General features: G+C 42.1%; 1 protein-coding gene across 3 annotated transcripts in view; it reads left to right on the top strand.

The window, feature by feature from the left end:
• The window catches only part of IQCA1 (IQ motif containing with AAA domain 1), a 242,073-nt gene that overhangs the window by 53,914 nt on the left and 170,510 nt on the right, over nt 1-17,649 (top strand). For all 3 annotated transcript variants that reach the window (XM_056533244.1, XM_056533245.1, XM_056533243.1), the window contains one exon: nt 12,007-12,126. In XM_056533244.1, the coding sequence (XP_056389219.1) occupies nt 12,007-12,126 (120 nt within the window). The remainder of the gene's footprint in view (nt 1-12,006; nt 12,127-17,649) is intronic.

Below are 17,649 nucleotides of genomic sequence, written 5' to 3'. Positions count from 1 at the left end.
CTTAACTGCTTAAAAACATGTCAACTTTATGATGTCAACATAAAGTAGACATATTGTATATGTGAATCAATATATAATTTATTTGGGATGTCCATTTTCCTTATAAGCAGAGAGTTTCAAAGTTAAAAAAAAATGCAACATTTTCAAATTTTTCATAACATTTTGGAAATTTTCACCAAGAAATGATGCAAGTATTGACCAAAATTTACCACTAACATAAAGTAGAATATGTCACGAAAAAAACGATCTCGGAATCAGAATGAAAAGTAAAAGCATCCCAGAGTTATTAATGCTTGACCTCTTAAGGACCCAACCATTTTACACCTTAGGACCCGGCCATTTTTTGAACATCTGACCACTGTCACTTTAAAGATTAATAATTCTGGAATGCTTTTAGTTATCAATCTGATTCCGAGATTGTTTTTTCGTGACATATTCTGCTTTAACATAGTGCTAAAAAAAATGTGTAACTTGCATCCTTTCTTGGTGAAAAATGTGAAAATTTTATGAAAAATTTGAAAATTTTGCATTTTTCTAACTTTGAAGCTCTCTGTTTGTAAGGAAAATGGATATTCAAAATATTTTAATTTTTTTTCACATATACAATATGTCTACTTTATGTTTGCATCATAAAATTGACAAGTTTTTACTTTTGGAAGACACCAGAGGGCTTCAAAGTTCAGCAACAATTTTCCAATTTTTCACAAAATTTCCAAACTCACTATTTTTCAGGGACCAGTTCAGGTTTGAAGTGGATTGAAGGGTCTTCATCTTAGAAATACCCAACAAATGACCCCATTATAAAAACTGCACCCCCCAAAGTATACAAAATGATATTCGGTCAGCCTTTTAACCCTTTAGGTGTTTCACAGGAATAGCAGGAAAGTGAAGGAGAAAATTCACAATCTTCATTTTTTACACTCGCATGTTCTTGTAGACCCAATTTTTGAATTTTTATGAGGGGTAAAAGGAGAAAATGTATACTTATATTTGTAGCCCAATTTCTCTCGAGTAAGCACATACCTCATATGTCTATGTAAAGTGTTCGGTGGGCGCAGTAGAGGGCTCAGAACCGAAGGAGTGACAAGGGGATTTTGGAGAGTACGTTTTTCTGAAATGGTTTTTGGGGGGCATGTTGCATTTAGGAAGCCTCTATGGTGCCAGAACAGCAAAAAAAAAAACACATGCCATACCATTTTGGAAACAAGACCCCTTGAGGAACGTAACAAGGAATAAAGTGAGCCTTAATACCCCACATGTGTTTCACGACTTTTGCTTATGTAAAAAAATAAAATAACATTTCACTAAAATGTGTGATTCCCCCCAAATTTCACATTTTTGCAAGGGTTAATAGCAGAAAATACCCCCCAAAATTTGTAACCCCATCTCTTCTGAGTATGGAGGTACCCCATAAGTTGACCTGAAGTGCACTACGAGCGAACTACAATGCTCAGAAGAGAAGGAGTCATATTTGGCTTTTTGAGAGCAAATTTTGCTCGGGGGGCACTTCGCATTTAGGAAGCCCCTATGGTGCCAGGACAGCAAAATAACCCCCACATGGCATACCATTTTGGAAACTAGACCCCTTGAGGAATGTAACAAGGGGTACAGTGAGCATTTACCCCCACTGGTGTCTGTCAGATCTTTGGAACAGTGGTCTGTACAACATTTTTAATTTGCACAGCCCACTGTTCCAAAGATCTGTCAGACACCAGTGGGGGGTAAATTCTCACTGGACCCCTCATTACATTCCGTGAGGGGTGTAGTTTCTGGAATGGGGTCACATGTGGGGTTTAGTTTTTTTTGCGTTTGTCAAAACCGCTGTAACAATCAGCCACCCCTGTGCAAATCACCTCAAATGTACATGGCGCACTCTCCCTTCTGGGCCTTGTTGTGCGCCCCCAGAGCACTTTGCGCCCACATATGGGGTATCTCCGTAGTCGGGAGAAATTGCATTACAAATTTTGGTGGCTTTTTTCCCTTTTACCTCTTGTCAAAATGAAAAGTATAGGGCAACACCAGCATGTTAGTGTAAAACAATTATTTTTTTACACTAACATGCTGGTGTAGACCCCAACTTCACATTTTCATAAGGGGTAAAAGGAGAAAAAGCCCCCCAAATTTGTTAGGCAATTTCTCCTGAGTACGGCGATAACCCATATGTGACCCTAAACTGTTGCCTTGAAATACGACAGGGCTCCAAAGTGAGAGCGCCATGCGCATTTGAGGCCTAAATTAGGGATTTACATAGGGGTGGACATAGGGGTATTCTACGCCAGTGATTCCCAAACAGGGTGCCTCCAGCTGTTGCAAAACTCCCAGCATGCTTGGACAGTCAACGGCTGTCCAGCAATACTGGAAGTTGTTGTTTTGCAACAGCTGGAGGCTCCATTTTGGAAACAGTGGCGTACCAGACGTTTTTCATTTTTATTGGGGAGGGGGGCTGTGTAGGGGTATGTGTATGTGTAGTGTTTTTTACTTTTTATTTTATTTTGTGTTAGTGTAGTGTAGTGTTTTTAGGGTACAGTCACATGGGCGGGGGGTTACAGCGAGTTTGAGCTGCCGCGCAAAATTTGCTGCATCGCAAACTTGCAGCCTGATACTCACTGTAAGCCCCTGCCCATGTGAAAGTACCCTGTACATTCACAGGGGGGGACCTCCAGCTGTTGCAAAACTACAACTCCTAGCATGCACAGTCTATCAGTCCATGCTGGTAGTTATAGTTTTGCAACAGCTGGAGGAACACGGGTTGGGAAACACTGAGTTAGGAAACAGACAATGTTTCCCAACCAGTGTGCCACCAGTTGTTGCAAAACCACAACTCTCAGCATTCTCAAACATGCTGGGAGTAGTAGTTCGGCAACATCTTTAGAGCCAGATGTTGCCGAACTACAACTCCCAGCATGCTTGGAGTTGTAGTTTTGCAACATCTGGAGGACTACAGTTTGCAGACCACTAATACAGTGGTTCTCAATCTGTGCCCTTCCAGATGTTGCAAAACTACAACTCCCAGTATGCCCTTACTGTCCAGGCATGCTGGGAGTTGTAGTTCTGCAACATCTGAAGGGCCAGATGTTACAGAACTACAACTCCCAGCATGCCTGGACAGTAAGGGCATGCTGAGGATGTGTAGTTTTGCAACATCTGGAAGGGCACAGTGGTCTCCAAACTGTGGACCTCCAGATGTTGCAAAACTGCAACTCCCAGCATGCCCAGATGCCAAGGGCGGTCTGGGCATGCTGGGAGTTGTAGTTTACAGGGTCCCATTACAGCAATGCATGTCGCTTTACGGCGACGTGCATTGCTGTAAAGGGCCCGACCGTGGCTGAAGATCCACTCACCTGTCGCCGCTGCTGCCGTCTGGATCCGGGTCTTCAGGGACGAGGTAAGTACCGGGGCCGGTCTCCAGCACTCCCCCGTCCCCCGCAGCGTCCTCCGGTCTTCCTCCCGTCCTCTCCGGACTTTCAGGGGCCGGGCAGGAGTGGAGGAAGTAACCGCCCCCCCCCCCCCTGCGATTGGTCGGTTAACTAACCGACAGATCGCAGGGGGATCGGAGGAGGTGGCAGGCTTGCCACCTCGCTCCTATACTTCAGCATGGTTCTGGCTGTCTGTGACAGCCGGGATCATGCGAAATTACCGGGCGGTCGGGTCCCAGAGACCCGATCAGCCCGGTATCGCAGCAGATCGCAAGGGCGATTTCCCTAGCGATTTGCGACGATCGCCGACATGGGGGGCCTACATGGCCCCCCTCGGCGTTTGCCCTGGATGCCTGCTGAAGGATTTCAGCAGGCATCCAGTTCCGATCTCTGCCCGGCGCGCGGCAGAGACCGGAAAACGCCAGGGCGTACTAGTACGCCCTGGGTCTTTAAGGCCCAGGGTGTGAGGGCGTATCCATACGCCCTGGGTCCTTAAGAGGTTAAAGTGACAGTGGTCAGATATGCAAAAAATGCTCGGGTCCTTAAAGTGGTATTCCAGGATTTTTTATTTATTTTTTGACTATGCTACAGGGGCTGTAAAGTTGTGTAGTTCATGATATAGGCCCTCATTTACTATAGCAAACCTGACATGTTTTGTCAGGTTGTCCGCCAGATTCTGTCGCATTGCGCCAGAAATTCTGTCTGCGCCAGATTTTGCGCCAGAATTGAAAAAACACAGACTAACTCTCCAAACCCCAGGAAAAGGGGGCGTGATCTCAAAAAAGGGGCGTGTTCCCGACATTTTCACTAAAACCCAACATATTTACTAAGGTTTCCACATAAAATGGGGTGGATTTGAGCTGAGGGAAACCAGACAGATCAGAGCATGTGTAAAAAGCATGTGTTAAAAAAAAAAAAAAAAAAAGCAAAGTGTAGGGAAAGTGGAAAATGTAGGGAAACCTTAGTAAATACTGTGGAAAATAAATTGTAGGGAATTAAAACCCATAAAGAAACCTACACTCCACTCTTAGTAAATAAGGGCCATAGTGTCTGTACCTGTGTGTGACGGTTTTCTTACAATTCTTATGTGATTTTCACCCCAATATTTATTTTTACCAGCATACAAAATGACTGTTGTCTCAGGTTGCAATGCGGCCGAGACCTGACTCACTAGTCAGCTGATGACAGGCAGCCTGTCTGCTTCAATGGGTGGAGTGATCGCTTGGTGGGAGAGAGATCAATCTGCAACTAATGCAACAGCTGTAGGCACCCTGATTGAAAACCACTGGTCTTTTGAATGGATGCAGCTCATTTATGTTTCAATAGGTGGGGTGGCTGATGTGTGGGAGGAAGGAAAATGGAATTGTGGGATTTGTAGTTAAATAAAGAAAACTAAAACAGGAAACACCAGTTCACAAAAAGCTAGCCACAGTGTTATGGTAATCTCACAACATAGCCATTTAGCCCCAAGACAAGTGCAGATCCTTCCTAAGCATGTCCATTACTGTCTGCCAGGTACGTACTAAAATCACCTTATGGTGGAGAACCCCTTTAAGATGAAAATGGGCTGGGTCCTTAAGGGGTTAAGGAGATGTTTACATGCTTGAGATATGCTGCAGTTTTGCTGCAGATTAGGTGCACAAAATCTGCAGGGAATCTGTGAAAACAATAACTGTCTGGTTTTGCCCATAACAACCGATCACATCTCAGGTTTATTTTCTCAACAAACTCTGGTAATATGAAAACTGAGCTGTGATTTTACAGTTTTCAAATTTTGTTTTTATTTCCCTTAATGTACAGTGCCCCCTCATGTTACAATATTAATTGGTTCCAGGACGGTCATTGTATGTTGAAACCATTGTATGTTAAGACCATAACTCTATGGAAACTTGGTAATAGGTTCTGAAGCCCCCAAAATGTCATCCAAAAATAGGAGAAAGTGAGGATTAAAGAAAAATAAGTAGATAATCAATACAGATGAAGCAAATCCTTATATATAAAAGTAATAAAGATCTGCTGGGAGCTGTAAATCACTGTCTGTGTAGAGAACAAGAGGGTCCTGTACAGAACACACAGTGGGGGAGATTTATCATTAGGTGTCTATTGTAGACACAGTTCTACCCTTTACACTGCTTGTCTAATTTACACTCTTGCTCAAAATGTACTAAAGTTGCACACGTCCTTTGATAAATTTTGTGCAAATATAGAAAGGCCCCCCTCACTCTACCGTGCATTCCTTCTCTACATCACACTTCCCAGAGTTGTGGCGTTTTCCCGCGGTACACTGCTCACATAGCTAGAAGTGCCGGAGTAGCAGTGTGTGCCGAACAAAACTCTGCACAATAGTAAAATCATAAATCTTTATAAAGTACACAGAGGGAGACTTTTGCACCAAAAAAAAAAATCTATTTTGGCGCGAAAAGTATCAACCACATTTTCAAAGAGCTTTGTGCTGCGGTTAACACAGTTCACGCCAGTTTTGTAAAAGTGGGCGTGTCCACGTATACTGTCTGCTTTACATGGTATTTTCTAAGGGGTGAGAGTCCAGTTTACATAAAAATGTTCACACCAGCTTTTTGATAGTGTAGAAATCACAGAAATGGTTGCAGTTTTATTGTTTTTGTTTTCTTCTCATTTTAGATACGTGAATGCGGAGGACTGTCAGATTCGGCAGATTGCGATGATGAACAACGTTTTTTTAAATGTCAATAAAAGGGTTAACGAGGGCTGTGGGGGAGTGTTTTTAATAAAACTTTTTTTTTCAGTGTGTTGTATTTTTTATAATTGAATTTTCAGGCTTAGTAGTGGAAGCTGTCTTGTAAACAGAATCCATTACTAAGCCCGACTTAGCGTTAGCCCCAAAATCAGTTAGTGCTAACTCCCAATTATTACCCAGTACCGACCGCAACAGGGGAGTCAGGAAGAGCTCGTGCCAACAGGCCGGAGCATCAGAAATGGCGCTCCTGGGCCTAGGCGGTAACAGGCTAGCATTATTTAGGCTGGGGAGGGCCAGGAACAATGGCCCTCACCCACCCTGGTAATGTCAGGCTGTTGCTGTTTGGTTGGTATCTTGCTGATAATGAAAAAATGGGGGTACCACAAGTTTTTTTAATTAATTAATTTAAAATAATAAAAAATAAAAAAACGCATAGGGTTCCCCCTATTTTCAGTATCAGCCAGATACCAACCAAGCAGCAACAGCCTGATGTTACCAGGGTGGGCGAGGACCATTGTTACTGGCCCTCCCCAGCCTAAATAACGCCAGCCTGTTACCGCCCAGGAGCACCATCTTTGACGCTCCGGGCCTCTTGGTACCGGCTCTTCCCGGCACCCCTGTGGTGGTGGATACCGGGGTAATAATTAGAGGTTAGCGTTAGCTGATTTTGGGGCTAACACTAAGCCCTGGCTTAGTAATGGATTCTGTCTATAAGACGCTTTCACTACTAAGCCTGAAAATTCAATTATAAAAAACACTACACATTGAAAAAAAAATTTTATTCAAAAAAATCCCCACAGCCCTCGTTAACCATTTTATTGAAATAGAAAAAAACGCTGGTCATCGTCGCAGTCCACCAAATCTGAGTCCTCCGCATTCACATTTCTGAAATGAGAAGAAAAGAAAAACAAGAAATATGGTTTAGTACATTTTTTGCGCTCTCCCCTGGGAAGATTGCACATAATGCAGCGTCTTCATAAACAGGGAGCCTCCAGTTATTGCTAAACTACAACTCCCATCATGGGGGCTGTAGTTAAACAACAGCTGGAGTCTCCATGTTTGGGAACACACTGCCCTAAAGGCTCTGTTCCCATTATGCATAACGCATAATGAGAACAGAGTCAGGCCTGGATTGTGTAGCTCGATCTGTCCCTCTGCCCTTGGACTACTACTCACATCATGGGACAGAGTATGTCCCATGATGGGAATAGTTGTAGTACCGCAGAGCTGAGGGATGGCACTTGCACACCCCCCAGCTGCAGGACTTTTAGGACTACTACTCCCATCATGGACAGACTCCATCCATGATGGGAGTTATAGTACATGGGCTGAGAGGGGCAGATCGCATCGGGTGATTCTCCAGAGACCCGCTGCGATCTGCATTTATTAAGTTAACAAGCCGGCGGCACATGTGGCTCCTGTATACAGCTGTCACATTTCTTAATCCCCACCCGGGAGACGGGAGCTCTGACTGGTGAATATCTATTCACCAATCAGAGCTCCTTCTCCCGGCGGCGGGGATTATGAATTATGAGCGGTGTATACAGGAGCCGGTGGGGAGCGCAGTGTAGCAGCATGTGCTGCCGGCTTGTGAAATTAATAAATGCGGATCGCAGTGGGTCTTTGGAGAATGACCTGCTGCGATCTGCACCTCAGCCCTTGAACTATAAGTCCTATCATGGACGGAGTCTGTCCATGATGGCAGTAGCAGTCCTAAAAGTCCCGCAACCGGGGGATGTGCAAGTGCCATCCCTCAGCACTGCTGTACTACAACTACTCCCATCATGGGACAGACTCTGTCCATGATGGGAGTTATAGTCCAGGGGCTGAGGTGCAGATCACAGCAGGTCACTCTCCAGAAACCCGCTGCGATCCACATTTATTAAGTTAACAACCCGGGGGCACATGCGGCTACACTGCGCTGCCTGCCGGCTCCTATATACACCGCTCATAATTCATAATCGCTATTCACCAATCAGAGCTCCCATCTCTCGGGCGGGGATTATGAATTATGACAGTGTATACAGGAGCCAGTGGGCAGCGCAGTGTAGCCGCATGTGCTGCCGGCTTTTACAGTTAATAAATGCAGATCGCATCGGGTCTCTGGAGAATGACCCGATGCGATCTGCCCCTCAGCCCCTGGGCTATAACTCCCATCATGGGCAGAGTCTGTCCATGATAGGAGTAGTAGTCCTATCTGTCCCAAAAAAGTTAATATATTATGTTTCCAAAATACAAAGGGGAACACAAGTTTCACATTCTCAGATGCTTTAGAACACCTTGGTACGTGTCCTCCGAGGTGGTGTATATTTGCACAAGAAAAGTGCATTTGCGCTTTTTATTGCGTTAAAAAAAAACATGCAGTTAATAAATTTGATTATACAGTAGAAAGTGCTCTATGGTAAACTTAACCGTAGACATGGCTATGAAGAATTCTGTCAGATTTTGCGCGAAAAAAATAGACAAAAAAAAGCTCTATATACAATGATTCCCCCCAGTGTCCTTATAAAGTAAAATGGAGTCACCCCTACTTGGTGTCCGAAGGAGCAGCTAACCCTGGCACAGGTAAAGAGTAGTACAGAACATGTAATACCACCCTGTACTGTAGGGGGTGGAACCAGACAGCCAGTCAGTGCATGCACTTCAGTAATACAGGGGGTTTACCAGTGAAATGCCCATTCTGATTGGTCAGTTCTTCCAACCATTGACATGTCTCACAGATCTGGACTGTCTGTAGGTTACAATGGTCCAGAAAAGACCATTGTATGGTGAAACTATTGTATGTCGAGGCCATTGTAAACTGGGGGACCACTGTATTTAAATTCTGTTGCAGAAAATCTGTACACACAAACTATATATGCCTTGCATTTTGTGCTGCAGATTTTATGATGGTAAATCAATGACAAAATCCACAGCATAAAATCTACAGGTTATACAGTATGTGTGAACATACACTAAGGGTAGGGTCACACATGCCATATTTTCCTGCATATTTTCTGCAGCTGATTTTGCAACCCAAAAGCAGCAAAATATGGTATGTGTGACCCTACCCTAAGGGTGTATTCACATGTACAGTATCCTGCACAGATTTAAAGCTGTGTTCAGTCATTTAGTGTTCATTGAAATCTGCAGCATCAAATACATCCAGGATACTGTATTTTGCTGCCCATTGACTTCAATGGGTAGCAAAATCTGCTGCAGTAAACCTGCCGTAAAATATAAGAATGTTTGAATTGTGTGAACTGTCTCTTATAGTGTAAACAATCTACAGTAAATCCTTATACATGCTGCAGATTTTTGAATATACATATCCAATCTGTCACAGAACATGTAGCACATGTAGATTGTATATCAGATTTTGGTGCATTTCTAGCCTGCCTCAACAGCTTAAAGGGGTACTCTGCTGCTCAGCATTTGGAACAAACTGTTCCAAACACTGGAGCCAGCGCCGGGAGTTTGTGACGAAATAGCGCTGCCCCCTCATGATGTCATAGCCCCGCCCCCTCAATGCAAGTCTAGGGGAGGGGACGTGACAGCCGCCACGCCCCCTCCCATAGACTTGCATTGAGGGGGCGGGGTGTGATGTAATGATAGGGCGGGGCTATGACGTTAAGAGCTGCGGGCGCCAGTGTTCGGAACAGTTTGTTCTAAACACTGAGCAGCGGAGTACCCCTTTAAATGAGTTAATCAGGGGTAAAAACACAGAGCTAATATCTTCCAAAAAAGAGCACCCCCTCTGTCCTCAGGTTGTTTGAGGTATTGCAACCCAGTTGTTATACCACACACAACCTGAGGACAAGGGGGGTGCTGTTTATAGAAGAAATAAGCTCTGGGTTTCTGTCCCTGAATAATCCCTTTAATATTTACAAAATGTGAAAATCCTTGGGATAGAGAATTCTAGGCACCACAGGCTACATCATTTAAAGAAGAACTTTTTATGTTATGAATTACAATTAATGCTTGGATATTGGTATTTTGCAGAAAATCATTGTGCCCTATATTTTTCATTAAAAATGCACACTTGCAGCCACAGGGAAGGGGGGAGGTTCTAGATTTTAATATATTTTCCTCCACATTTGTAAAACAGACCCAGTGAATGTGGGAATTAAAAAGTACCTGCGTACTCACAAAGGAATAATAAAAAATGAATGAAGGCTGAAATTTTTCCAGACTGGGCTGGAAAAAATTGTTATAATCTCATGCCAACAATGTCTGGGTCTGAGTGTTAATGTTTTTAGCAGCTTTAGTATAGTGTGGTGCGACATTGTGATAGTAAAAATGTACTGTAGGAATCACGCAATATAACATCTCAAATTATGCTGAATTATTATAACTTAAGAGTTCACTCCAGAATTATTTCAGTAGTAAATATCCTCATATCTTTATAATAATTGAATAGTACTTATTGAGTACTTGAGAAATAATATAATAATATAATGTGTGGTTTTATTATACCGTTATACTCAGCAACTCATTTTTATTTTTTTACAATTTTTAGCAATTTTTAATTAATGATCTATCTTTAAGGGGTTTGTCCAAGATGAAAGCTTATCATCTCTTCAAGATAGGCGATAAACATCTGGTCAGTGGGGGTTAAACACGTATTGAGTATTAGGGGCACCATTTCCCCCATGTGCTTGGAGCAACAGTCAATCATGCATGTTACCATTCCATTAACTTTCTATGGGAGTGCCAAAGCTAAACACTTCACTTAGCTATCTCTGTAAATGCTATAAAAAGTGAATGGAGAGGGAACACATATGTTTGACCACTACTCCATTTAAATGAGAAAATCATTGACCCCCATTTTCATGATCGGTGGGGATACCAGTGGTCAGACTTCTACCAAAGAGTTATCTTTCACCTATCCTGTGGATAGGTGATACGAATTAGAATAACCTTTTAATTTGGACCATTAAAGGGGTATTCCAGGCAAAACCTTTTTTTTATATATATCAACTGGCTCCGGAAAGTTAAACAGATTTGTAAATTACTTCTATAAAAAAAATTAATCCTTCCAATAGTTATTTGCTTCTGAAGTTTTCTGTCTAACTGCTCAATGATGATGTCACGTCCCGGGAGCTGTGCATGATGGGAGAATATCCCCATAGGAACTGCACAGCTCCCGGGACGTGAGTCATCAGAGAGCAGTTAGACAGAAAACAACAACTCAACTTCAGAAACTAATAACTATTGGAAGGATTAAGATTTTTTAATAGAAGTAATTCACAAATCTGTTTAACTTTCCGGAGCCAGTTGATATATAAAAAAAAGTTTTGGCCTGGAATACCCCTTTAACATATAACTGGTGAAAATTCCAACTTACTGAACCCGCTAGCAATAAGCAGAAATTCGGCCCACCACAGCTCCTTTACCGCAGTACAAAACAACACTCATCCGCTCTGCCTGGCTTTGTAGATCATTTCCTTGACTTACATGAGCTGAACTGCAGTACCAGATATGACCGCACTTGCATAAATGTCACTGTGTCTGATAATGAAATAAAGGGGCTGTCACGTTATACTGAGTGCCCCTAAGGCTAGGTTTCCACACAGGTTTTATTCTGGCGTTTTTTGGAAAACTGCCATGGCAATTTTGAACCAAAGTCAGAAGTGGATCCAGCAGGAAGGAGAAGTATTAGTCCTTCTTTTATATGCCCCATTCTCTTTGAATATGTTTCTGGCTTTGGCTCAAAAACTGCAGTGGCAGTTTTCCAAAAATTGCCAGAAAATCCTTTGTGGAAACCTAGCCTAACACTGCATTCTGATTAGTTAGGGCCCTCCTTTACTAACCCTACATTGAGAACCAATGCTAAGGACTTAACACCAATGAGTACTGAGTCACTTCCTTTTTTTTCTTCAATGTCTCTTCCAGGAAAGTTTGGAAATTCCAATTCCAAAATACTTCATTAAGGAAAAAATTAAAGTATTGAAGGATCGTGAACGAATACTTTCCCAGATATTGGAGCGCAATGGAGCCAAGGCCACAGAAGAGGTAAGGTTTATATAAAAAGATAATAAAAGCAATTAGTCTACACCGGCCCTTCTAATAACATATAATCTTTTTTGAAGCCAACAAAAGAAAAGTCTGGTGTTCACTGATGACCCCTTTTTGACGCAGGCGATTAGCATATTTGCAATCAAATTGATTCAGACAGCTGGTCTGCGGCTCCGTGCAGGAACCGTATTATTTAGTGTCAAGAACGGAATTGCGCCCATTGTGTATTTGCAGGAAACCATTCCCAGAAGCTACACATAATGGGATGTAGTTTTTGACACTAAATATACAGCTCCCTCATGGATCCACGCTACAGTCGTCTGAATGGACTCGTCTCTGTAAAGGTCCCTATGTGATTATTGTTTTCTATTAATCATCATCTGTTTTCTTCAGGAGTGCAAACTAAAACTAAAGAAACAAAACATTTAGAACAGCAGTTTCATATAATCCTAATAGGTGTCTTAACACTTGATTTTGTCCAGGACAAAAACAATCTTTTATGGAGATAAGTTAGTTCTATATTCAGCTATTTTCATCCACCAGGCACAGCCTGTTTAAGCCATCTTTCAAAGTTATAGACGGGATTAAGCAGGCGTGAGAGAGTTGCGTGGGATTCCCATTTAGAGCTCACAGGTACAAAGTGTTACAGAAAGACTTGAGAAGTATCTACACCCTACTTTGTTCTCTACACTATAAATCCATGTGTATTAAAAGCAGTTGTTTCAGACACCCCAATACTAAAATGGGAATTCATGAACATTAGGATAGTAAAGTGACCCACGGAGACATTGTAATGTATAGTAGAAACAAATCAAAGCTTTTATGAGAGGTTATTAGGTTAACCTGAGAGCAAGTGATAAAGGCAAGCAAATCAATTTGACAACTTTGTGACTGGTAGCCTGTAAATCTATTTGCAGATCTTTAGCCACAACTGTAGATTTGTAATTAGACTTGTTGCCTATAGGTTTACTAATTCAGTCTCAATAACCACAAGTTTTTAATGCCTACTTATGACTGTTGATCCAAGTTGTGATTGAGATAGATGCTCATCTCCAGTATACCAAAGTTTATAGGTCGCCAAACAGTTTAACTTCTAAAGGGCCCTATTAGGCAGGAGGATTATTGGCCTAACAGACCAATATCACCCGATGTAATAGGGCTACCAATCACCGAATTAATGAGAAAATGCTCATCCTTAGCTGAGTGCATAGTTTAGTCTAATCCCCAAATTGTCATTGGCTGATCATCAAAGGGCAACATGAATAATCCAGCGATCATTCAGTGCTTAAGCCATGAAAAGGCTCTTTAAACCAGTGCCGATCTGCCAAATTAGTTCTTATTTATAGCACAGGGTCAGGCCTTAGACTAAAGTAGTCCAATGCTTCTAACTATGGCGGGTTCAAATGGCCGTCTAATGTGTATGGTGGTTGGCGGATAGAGGGGTTGAGCATGTTAGATTTTTACCACTTGCCCCTATTATTATGGGAGACGTAAGCCGGTGTCAGTGCTGTCTGGTTTACCCCTCCCCATAGAGGTAACTAGAACATTTTGCAATGCCCATCCAGCACATGTCTGAGGAGGTTGGGACAGAGTTTGGCAAGCAGTTATTAAAATATATGTCTTCTTTTAGTTAAAAGTCAGACAAACCTGGCCAATTTACATGAACCTGCCAACTGCTTAAAGTGTATGGGAGCCTACTGACACTAGAGATAATGTCAAGGCATAGACATTGCACATTGAATTTTAAAGGTTACCTGCCGTTAACAAAAACATTTTATATAATGTAGATAATACCATTATAAGTATATTTGTAATATACTTTGGTTAAAAAAATGTGTATATTTTTGGGTGATATATAAAGGTTTCTCAGATATATAAAAGTTTCTTGTAGCGCACAGTTTTAATCACATCCCAAATGCTCTCTTAGAACATACTATACACAATCCCTGGGAACATAACGATTCTGCTATGGCAGGGGTCAGTTTTGCAAACAAGTAAAAAAAGGAACTCACATTTATCTGAAGTTCACGATGATCTGGTCTTCTTCTTATTTTTTGCAGCAGATTTACAAAAAATGCAGAGGATACAAACGACTCAAAGCATTTTTCACAGAGCCGAAGCACCTCAAGTATCAGAAAGAGTCAGGATCTGAAGCGCAACGTTTCGGGGTCTACCGCCTTACTCATGTGTACTAGATCCCTCACACCGATCTTCCTTTGTATGTCCTGACACACTTTCATTGAATCAACTAAATTAGACACATTCCAAATGCAAGTTTTCAGATTTTAAAACCATATAAAAATTCACAGATTTCACTTGTATTACAAAAATGCTCTAAAACTACACAATTCATTTAATCCTGAAGGTTGTAAAGTTTCAAGTTCAGTAATCAAGAATACCTCCTTTTCTAGGAACAGCTTCTTATTGCTCTCCCTGTTCACACCTTGCGTTACTTGTTCGATCACCTGCCATCTTAGCTCATTCACACGATGGCCTTTTTCTAAAAAAAAAATGCCTAGCTACAGATGTTTCCCCGAACCTGTTTTCTAGCACTGGACAGCATTTTGTTTCTAGGGCTTTACGTATGGCACTTTTATGTTATGAAATTCTGTATTTCACCATTCTACTTGTCTGCCCTACGTGACCCATCCCGCAGGGACACTTCAGTAGGTATATCACATTTTCACTGGTACACCTAAAATAGCCATTCACTGGAACTGTGTGACCTTTTTTGGGGTGATGAATATTTTCCCCTTTTATTATCCCGTTGCATTGTTTGCATGAAAGGCAGCTATGTCTCCTCTGACAACTCTATCACCAATAGTCTTCCCTTTATTGTGAACAAAGAGGGGGAGTTCCCAAAACAAGGTGCCAAGACCTCAATTAACCCCAATATTTCTGCACTACCTGTCGAATCATATGAATATGTCTGTCATATGTGCCTGTATACATGGCATGATTACATACCTTCTTTTCTTTAAGTTTAGTTTTCCATTATCCTTACTTCCTTTCCTGACTCCAGTAGCTGTTTCTTATCATAACCTCTATCCATACATTTCTTCACAATCTGTTTTTCAGATTTTTCATACTTGGAGAGTGTACAGGATGGCATTATTTCCCAATGGATGTTGAGCAATTTGAGAGTTGATTCCCCCAGGATGCCCGTATTGTACCTACTTCCCAAGGTCAACAAGGATCGCGACCGCCCACCAGGTCGCCCAATCGTTTCTTGATCGGGTTCCCTGTTGGAGCCGCTCGCCACCCTTGTTGACAGTTTCCTACAGCCAGAGGTGAAGCAGTTACCTAGGTGTCTCCGGGACACTAGCCAGTTCTTGTGTGAATTGTATCCAGTTGATGCAGTTGGTGTGCGATTTCTGTGCACCCTTTATGTACAGAGTCTGTACACCAATATTCCCCAAGCAGAACGAGTCAGGAATGTGCAGGAGTTACTATGTAGAAATAACAGGCTTACAAATGCAATGATTGCGTTTTTGATGGCAATACTGGATTTTGTCTTAACAAAAAATTATTTACGTTTTGATCAAGATTGTTTTTTACAAATAGTCGGGACTTCAATGAGGTCCCCCGTTGCACCCAGTTTGGCAAATGCCTACATGGCAGCATTTGAGGACGTAGTCATCTTCTCCCCTGGTGGCATGAACATGTCGCCCACTTGGTTCCGCTATGTGGACGACGTGTTCATGCTCTGGAGGGGAGAGGAGGCAGAATTACAGTCCTTTGTTGAGAGGTTGAATTCCATGCACCCTTCTATTAAATTTACCCTCACATACAGTATGATAAGACTAGGATACAGTATCTTCATATCGAAGTTATTAAACATGGGGACACATTTCAAACTGTGATGTACACGAAGAGAACAGATAAAAATAATATGCTCCAGCGACATAGCTTTCATTCGCCTGGTGTTTTTTGGGGCCTCCCAAAAAGTCAGTTGATCCGAGTGAAAATAATATCTAGTACAGACAGTGAGTATGAAAAATCAGAAAAACAGATTGTGAAGAAATTTATGGATAGAGGTTATGATAATAAACAGCTACTGAGGCAGGAAAGGAAGTAAGGATAATGGACAGAAAAGAATTGATGAAAACTAAACCTAAAGAAAAGAAGGTATGTAATCGTGCCATGTATACAGGCACATATGACAGACATATCCCTATCATTTGACAGGCAGTGCAGGAATATTTGGGTTTATTGTGGTCAAACCCTAAATATGGCATATTGTTTCGGGAACTTCCCCTCTTTGTTCACACTAAAGGGAAGACTATTGGTTATAGACTTGTCCAAAGAGACAAAGCTGTCAAAAAGAAGAATGAACAGGGGTTCTTAGCTAGTGAAAAAAAGGATCGTTTGCATGCCTTTCATGCATACAATGCAAGGGGATAATAAAAGGGGAAAATCTTCATCACCCCAAAAAAGGGCTATTTTAGGTGTACCAGTAAATTGCTATTTTAGTTGTACCAGTGAAAATGTGATATACCTAATGAAGTGTCCCTGCGGGATGGGTCACGTAGGGCAGAGAAGTAGAATGGTGAAAAATCAGAATTTCATAACATAAAAGTGCCATACATAAAGCCCTAGAAACAAAATGCTGTCCAGTGCAAGAAAGCAGGTTCGGGGAAATATCTGTAGCTAGGCATTTTTTTTTAGAAAAATGCCATCGTGTGAATGAGCTTATATGGCAGGTGATCGAACAAGTAATGCAAGGTGGGAACAGGGAGAGCAATAAGAAGCTGCTCCTACAAAGGAGGGTATTCTGGATTACTGAACTTGAAACTTTACAACCGTCAGGATTACATGAATTGTGTAGTTTTAGAGCATTTTTGTAATACAGGTGAAATCTGTGAATTTTTATATGGTTTTAAAATCTGAAAACTTGTATTTGAAATGTGTCTAATTTAGTTGATTCAATGAAGGTGTGTCAGGACATACAAAGGAAGATCGGTGTGAGGGAACCCCGAAACGTCGCGCCTCAGATCTTGACTCTTTCTGATGCTTGAGGTGCTTCGGCTGTGTGAAAAAATTTTTGAGTCGTTCGTATCCTCTGCAAGACCAGATGGTCGTGAACTTCAGATAAATGTGCGTTCCTTTTTTACGAGTTTGCAAAACTTACCCCTGCTACAGCAGAATTGTGTGCCCTGGGATTGTGTATGGTATATTTTTGGGTGAAAAAATGCTGTCTCTGCAGCTATTGCATGTGTGTCTCTATGAAGAGACAAAATACAGGAAGTGTGGACAGGAGCCCTGCTTGCCCTCAGTGTACAGAGCCCTGCTTGTCCTCAGTTTAGAGCCCTGCTTGTCCTCAGTGCACAGAGCCCTGTTTGTCCTCAGTGTTCAGAGCCCTGCTTGTTCTCAGTGTACACAGCCCTGCTTGTTCTCAGTGTACACAGCCCTGCTTGTTCTTAGTGTACAGAGCCCTGCTTGTCCTTAGTGTACAGAGCCCTGCTTGTCCTCAGTGTACAGAGCCCTGCTTGTCCTCGGTGTACAGAGCCCTGCTTGTCC

Source organism: Hyla sarda, chromosome 8 (genome assembly GCF_029499605.1).
Source record: "Hyla sarda isolate aHylSar1 chromosome 8, aHylSar1.hap1, whole genome shotgun sequence".
In the NCBI taxonomy this organism is placed as follows: Eukaryota; Metazoa; Chordata; class Amphibia; order Anura; family Hylidae; genus Hyla; species Hyla sarda.
Note: the sequence above shows the minus strand (reverse complement) of the source record. Positions and strands in the feature narration are given on the sequence as shown.